General features: G+C 39.8%; 1 protein-coding gene across 1 annotated transcript; it reads left to right on the top strand.

The window, feature by feature from the left end:
- The first annotated feature begins 474 nt into the window (after positions 1-474).
- On the top strand, positions 475-7,363 carry LOC146688994 (kelch-like protein 10). The gene is made up of 5 exons (XM_085436167.1): positions 475-735; positions 2,374-2,857; positions 3,840-4,454; positions 5,370-5,519; positions 6,919-7,363. Exons 1-5 carry the CDS (start codon positions 584-586, stop codon positions 7,279-7,281), a joined length of 1,764 nt encoding a protein of 587 aa, XP_085292293.1. The 5' UTR covers positions 475-583; the 3' UTR covers positions 7,282-7,363.
- Positions 7,364-7,849: the final 486 nt, after the last annotated feature.

The raw sequence follows: 7,849 nt of genomic DNA, 5'->3' as shown, positions 1-7,849 counted from the left end.
ATGTTACAGCATTGTGTATTAAAACGTGGGTAAAAACTGATGGTTACAAATGTTTATTTGTGTGTTTGTAGTTTCCTGGGGAGATAAACTGGATTGCATTTTTGTTGGGAACTGTTATTTCAACATAACGGAGTCCAGTACAGCACGTCCCCAACAACTGGAACCTCAGTAATAATAGAGCCAACACACGAAACAATAAAATGCAGAAAAATCTGAAAAAACGTCCTATTAACGTTGAATATGAGCTAAATATGATATTGTAGTCCATTCGTAAGAGTGTTTTGAAGTGCTTATTTTACTATTTGAACTCTGTGAGGCAAACATACAAATGCTATCTGTGAGGCTCATATGCAATTTCTTAAATCCAAATCAAATCAAAACAAAGCTTTTATGCAATGAAAAGGTTCATTAAAACAATGTAAATATACATTTCAAAACAATTCTATGGGGCAACTGTTGCCAAGTCATGATGATGTCATAGGCTCCATTCCCCAAATTCCACAGTTAGGTTTGATTTTGTGATCTGAACACTTCAAGACAAACTTCAGACAAAAAACTAAGAAAAACAGTCACAAAACTCAAGATGAGTGAAGAAGTCCAGCCGCCATACAAGTCGAGCTCAGTGTATAATGAACTCCGTTCGGAGGGGCAATTTTGTGATGCAATCATCAAAGTGGAGGATGTTGAATTTCCGGTCCACAGGGTCATCCTGTGTAACCGTACGCCGTACTTCAGGTGAGTTGCTTACCTGATAATGTGAAGGACAGTTGACTGGTTTATACCTGTGAAAAATGTAATTCATGTACTTAGTCTGTGAAACAGTGCCAACAAAAAGGAACGGGTTGAATCATAAAACTTTTGTGATAGAAAGACTTTGTCACGGTCAACTGACAGATACACCCAAAACATAATGCAAACATTTGCAGATTTCATCTTTACCTTCACAGAGCTCCAGATTCCACTTCAGTAAATGTGCCATTTAAAAAGCACTGTGAATCACTTGGTGATTGTGTGAAGTCTAATTGAAGTGTTTTATTAAGTTATATTAATATCTTCCCCACTGTTTGATACAGTAAGACACACCAGACTTCCTGATACTAAAAATGTTGAATTTTGTTATACAGTTATACACTGAGCAAAAGTTTTGAGTTGCCTCTCATTTTTTTATATTTTGCTTTGAAACAGATGGTTTTTTAAAAGTCCACTTGAGCAATAGTTCTCAACGTGTTTTTTTGAAGACTTGTAAAGGTTTCGTTTGGACATTTTTCACCCTTTTTAGTCCAGTGCTTGTACCCGAGGAATGGTTTTGTTTTTGTTCATTTGTTTATTTGTTTGTTAAGCCATTTAACGCTGATATATGAATCATTCAAGCATAAAAAGGACACTAAAACTCAAAGGATGAACCATTATTGTTTCTACACATAACGCATACTTAGGGTGAAGAATCAATTTTAAAGACAAATGGTAAATGGTCTGCATTTGTATAGTGCTTTACTCAGTCCCTAAGGACCCCAAAGCGCTTTACACTACATTCAGTCATTCACCTATTCACACACACATTCACACACTGGCAATGGCAAGCTACGTTGTAGCCACAGCTGCCCGGGGCACACTGACAGAGGCAAAACAAGGAGTAGCACGTATTAAAAAAAAGTAATGTTCTACAGCAAATGAACAGTATCTGAAAGTCATGTCCTTAAGAAAAAAGAAAGAATGCAGCAAATTCATGACACAAGACCATTTAATCCATCTACTTATCATGAAACCTCATCAGAAATGGTTTCATGGTTCATGTAAAACCTGTTAAAACCAATAAATAAATGTTAAGAAAAAAAAAGAAAAGAAATGGTTGTGGAAGGGAAACAGAGACTGTAATTAAGCAACATGCACTGGAACTTCCATAAGGAAAGGAAACAGACTGAGGTATGCCAAATTATGCAATAACTAGACTAAAGATCAGGGCAAACTGGCCTTATGGAGTTGATTTCAATATTTGTCACAGAGGTACAACAGTGAGTGTCTAGAGTTAACTTTAAAACACGGTGGAGGCTCTGTCGTGGTGTGGGACTGCATTGTGTTTGGCAAAAGCTTCATAAACATGGTGCCAATGTAATAAAGACATTGAAAACCCAACAATCAAGCGCACTAAACATGTACAAACTCTGTTTTGGAGTTATATACTCTATGGCAATATGGACTAGACATTACAAGACTATCACAGTAATCACATAGTAACACATGTAATTAGGAAATCATTTCCATTCCTGTCAACAGATTTTATATATTTATCTTACTTGTGCATGACATAGTTTATTATCTTGTTGCCTCCACACCGTTTAATATTCTCTACTCTGTCTCCATCTCTACCCTCAGGGCTCTTTTCATCTGCTGGAGCAACCCAGACAAACAGGTCTTCAACATACCTGGCTTGTCTCCTGAGATGATGGAACTCATCATTAACTTTGCATACACCGGCTCAGTTTCCATAACGGAGGAAAATGTAGTGGAACTTCTCATGGCAGCTGATCAACTCAATGCAATGGACATTGTGAAACTCTGCTCTGACTTCCTCTGGGAGCAACTGTGCCCAGAGAACTGCGTTGGCATTTGGCAGTTCACAAAAGTATGCTTATCACCCGAACTACGCGCCAAGGCCTACCACTACATCATCAATAACTTTAAGCAGGTTGTTCTTGAGGAGGAGTTCCTGCAGCTAACTGTGGAGGAACTTGCTGACATCCTTGATAGAGACGACCTCAATGTGCAGTTGGAGACCACTGTGTATGAAGCGCTTACAAAGTGGATTAGCCATGTACCTGCAGAACGGAAACAACACCTCACCGCTCTGTTGCCCAAGGTCTATAAACTTTCATTACTACATTTAGTTTGGACTTAAATCTTCAGCATTTAAGTCATAGATTGAGTCGTTCCATCTGGGTGTAAGGATGCTTTAATATCTCAAGATGTTGCTCTTTTCAGCTGTAGCCAAACCACATTTAAGAAATTCTCTTCAAGAGCATTAAAACCGTATCAGATCTCTACACACATACTATAGAATAAATTATATTTATTAAGTATAGTTGCTAGGGCTATGACTAAAAACTGTCCCTGCTGACGAAAAGGCTAATGGTGTCTGACTTTGGTCGCTCTCTTGCTATCAATAAGAAAATTAAACAACATTAGGAGCATTATCCTAAAGAAGCTTGAGTTTACTAAAACTGATGTAGTTGAAATTCAGTGTTTTTTCTATTCTCTAAGTCAGGGGTGCTCACACTTTTTCCGCATGTGAGCTACTTATAAAATGACCAAGTCAAAATGATCTACCCACTACAAAAATCCAAAACATATACTTATTTATAAATATATTGAGGATTCTTTATATCTACAATGTATATACATGCATAACCGCAATATCCAATATTTCACAACACAATTAACTATGTAAATCTTTTGTCATTACCTGAGTTTACTCTGATGACTTGCACTGAATTGAATCAGCCTGGGATGCATAGTCCGGACAGTAGCTGCTGACGGCCAGGTTTAAGAGAAAAAACCGAGAGCTAAAAATTGGAGTTAACTCGCTGACTAGCTTGTCAGTTTTACTACACTTCGCGCCACTGTTTGCGCATGCGCAGCGACCTAAGCGTCAGAAAAAATCTGATGTCATCTGACTGGCTTCCCTGTATCAATCAAGTGACGGGATGGATGATAGGCTGGCATCTATTTTTTTAATGCCATGCGATCTACCAATACTACCTTTGCGATCGACTGGTCGATCGCGATCGACGTATTGAGCACCCCTGCTCTAAGTCATATTCTCTTCTGTCATCTCTCTGTAGGTCCGACTGGGATTGATGACGTCAGACTACCTAAAGGACAATGTGCTGTCTAGTGAGCTGGTGGGGGCCAATTCTGAGTGCCTGTCCATGATAAGTAATGCCATCTTAGACATACATGGTCTAGGAAGCAGACCCTTCATGTCTGGCTTGTGTCACCCTCTTGTTCGTCCCCGCCTGCCTCATTCCATCCTGCTGGCCATTGGGGGGTGGAGTGGTGGTAATCCAACTAACGGCATCGAGGCCTACGATTGCAGGGCTAACCGCTGGGTCAACGTAACGAACAACCTCGAGTTTCCTCGTGCTTATCATGGAGCCGCCTTCCTCAACGGGTACGTCTACTTCATTGGTGGCTTCGACAGGGTGGAGCATTTCACCAGCGTCTGTAGGTTTGACCTGACCACTCACTCCTGTAAGGAGGTGGGGCCCATGCACTCCTGCCGCTGCTATGTGAGTGTGACTGTGTTGAATGGGTTCATCTATGCCCTGGGAGGCTTCGACGGGCATGTACAACTCAGCAGTGCAGAGCGCTATCAACCTGAAATCAACCAGTGGAGTCTTATTGCACTGATGCACGAACAGAGGAGCGACGCCAGCTGCACAACACTTAACAACCGGGTGGGTGAAGTAAAAGAGTAGCAGAGAAATAGAGTAGGGTCTCAGGCACACAGGCCTAGAGACCTGTCAGCAACCTTTGGTAACAACCAGTTGCTAGGGAAAAATGTGTACTCCTCAGCTGGTTAGGCAGTGATTGTATGAAAGACTCTACAGATTTCTACAGCAAATAGTTTGTGAGTATTTGCAGACAAGTCAGAGTACTCCATGCAAACCTCAACAGTCTGCTTACGACCAAAGGAAACACAAGGAGGCTTGTGGTGCAACACCTTCCTGGTTACAATTTCACGGTAGTGACAGCCATCAACCTCCAGCAACCACTTGCCAACCAGTCAGGGAATACACATTTTTACAGTGAAGCGAGGCGCAAGATGGGTCACAAACTGGTTTCTGTGTTCATGTTTTCAAATTCAAAAGTATAGTTTAAAAAGTTGAAAAATATACTAATATATATCTATTTTGTTTCTAACTGATCACAAGTGCATCTTTGCATTTATGTACAGTACTTTAGTTGAGTTGACTTGTCAACTAAAATATAACAGATATTACAAAAATAGTAAAACACATCATTATTTTATTATATTAAGATCCCAGATTACAATTATTTATCTGCATTCCTGAACAGAAAAATTAGCCTTATTGATTGAATGTTATGTTTGATTCATTTCTGGCTTTCTGACTGAAAGAAGTCCCACATACTCAGGTAAAAGTTGGGTGCATAAACATGTTTTTATGACAGGTAATTGTAAAACACACACATTTGTTATTACACATTTGTTTTGTTCAGTTGGACACTTGGGTACTGAGTATCGGTCTTACTTCACAAATGATGTGGAAACATTTCACTTACAGGTAACATTGTTTCCAACTGAAATCTAAGAAATGTAAAGATATTTAATGTCCCTTTTTTGTTTTCAGATTTACATTTGTGGTGGATTCAATGGCAACGAGTTTCTGCAGACAGCTGAATATTACAACCCAGAGAGCAACCAGTGGACGATGATCAGTCCCATGAACAGCCGCCGCAGCGGGATAGGTGTCATTGCATATGCGGATCATGTCTTTGCAGTAAGACCACAAAGTAGTGCTGACACTCACGTAACATACAAATCAAATCTGTAATGTTCTTTGATCAGCAAGGCTTAACACAGATTTGGCTGACACAGAATTTTGCTAACTTTGTTTTGTATTTATCAATGATCAGATTCCTATCCTGACCACAGGTTCAGAGAAGGCATTCTTACTCATTCTATGTATTAATTTAACCGATTAATGATGTTTCTGCCTCATTTTTCTTTTCATGTTCCCCATTACCAAAATGTTGTGTCTTTAATGATTTCACTCATGATTTCACATTTCACTCAGTACAACAGAAATACTTGTTCAAAACCAACATTGTCATCCTCATTGTTCCATAGAGGACATATGTTAGAGACAATTTCAAACTCATCCTGCAACACCTTTAGAAAAATGAGGGAATAAGCCAAGTGATTAGAACTCATCCTCTGGGGACGGTAGGCATTTTAGCTGTAAATTTTATCTTGCTATTTGCCTTAAAACCACTTATTTAGTTGTTTTGCAGCTGCACCCTTTGGTAAAAAGCAAAGATTTTAGTCTCACCTTCTGAGACACACTTCTTTCTTTATTTAGCTAGCTACCGTTTAGTATTTATTTTCTATTCAGACTAAGTCTCTATTCAAATAAAGGAAAAGTTATTATCAGCAGAATGCAGTGACCTTACCCTGGTGCTGACCTCAGGGTCTTTGATCAGGCTTTTAGGCCCCAAGGCCTGTCAGGGCTACTTTAATCTGTTATAGGAAGAAAGGACTGGAACTCAATGTTCCTTTTTGGACTAAAGGCAAAAGAGCTGTGAAGACATTTATACTGAAAACACAAATACTTTTTGTCGAGGGCTATTCATCTTTGTTGATAATAGCGTGGTGTGATAGACAACAGTGCTTTAATAGCTGTAGTTGAGGCTTGAGTGAAAAAAGGTCTCATACAGACTTCCACAACAGCTGGCTTCTACTTTATTTTACTTTCTCCTTTTAATTCAGAAGTCATTTTCACACACCACTGCACCCTGATCTTTTCTAGACATTCCCAACAAATGTGGGCCTGTGAGGATGCAAATACTGGGACGTTAATGGGCCTTTTTTAAACAACTTTTATGTGTAAACTCCATATAACAGCATGAGAATATGTCAGGTAGCTGTTCGCTTTATCCAGGTAAAACCCTAAACCAATCAGAGTATTTCCAGTAGTCAGATCACACCTAAGGTAAACAATCTCCTTGTATCTGCTACATATTAACTTTGGACAGTATTGCAACTTAATTCTTCAGTCATTTTCTGGAGTATCTGTGCAAAAACAGCTAAAGACATATAGCAGGTACATTTTCTTACAGGGGTACGGTGAAGCTGGTTACACTTACATTCAATCATTTGACCCACGTATTTACTTTTAGGTTGGTGGCTTCGATGGAAACAACTGTCTGCACACCGCTGAGGCTTACAACCCACATTCCAATACGTGGAACCTCGTGTCCTCTATGCTGACCCCCCGCAGCAACTTTGGCATTGAGGTAATTGACGATCGCCTCTTTGTCGTCGGGGGTTTCAACGGCTTCACCACCACTTCGAACGTTGAGTACTACGACGCTTTAACCAATGAGTGGTATGAGGCGTGCAACATGGAGATTTTCCGCAGCGCCTTGAGCTGCTGTGTGGTGTCCGGACTTTGCAACATGACTGAGTACACCTTTCCTCGTGACGTCCTGCCACTTGCAAATGTGCCAGAAGAAGCAATGGAGTCAGCAGACTCCACGTAACATCTTTAAAGTGCAGTGCTGCCATGTGTTAACATCTGAGACTCCAACATGAAGGACTGAAATAAATCTTTAGAGCATTAAACTGCTGGTGAACTGGACATTTTTTGTAGGTATCTCAAAAACTTTCAGTAGGAGAGTCTGCACTGTAGATACTGGGTTTTATTAAGAGAATGCAATTGCAACAATAACAAATTGAAAAGATTTTTTCATTCCCTGTAATGTATGGCTGCTGAGTAGCCACACCAGACATGCACACAGGGTGACTAGATCACAATAAGCCGCATGTCGGACTTTTCAACTCTTGCTAGGTAAACACAATAAGAATAAAGGGAAGTTTTCACTCCCCCTTGTTATTTCAGCTGCGGTTCTGTCTGGTAACAGTCTATAGGTTTGAGTAAGGATGTATCCATAGGTCTTTTTGGAGCACTAGCTGACAATTTATGAATCTTTAGCCAAATATCACACAAATATACTGTGTCGCTTCACACCATTTTTTCTCTTATGTGAAACTGAAAAATAACTCTATTTCTCAGTATATCTGTTATCTGCTTTGTGGTATTTTCCACTA

The sequence above is a fragment of the Copadichromis virginalis genome, linkage group LG17 (genome assembly GCF_057382275.1).
Source record: "Copadichromis virginalis isolate Kocher_CV1m ecotype Utaka linkage group LG17, C_Virginalis_male_GT1.1, whole genome shotgun sequence".
In the NCBI taxonomy this organism is placed as follows: domain Eukaryota; kingdom Metazoa; phylum Chordata; class Actinopteri; order Cichliformes; family Cichlidae; genus Copadichromis; species Copadichromis virginalis.
The sequence above is the reverse complement of the archived record's forward strand: the minus strand, read 5'-3'. Positions and strand labels throughout refer to the sequence as shown.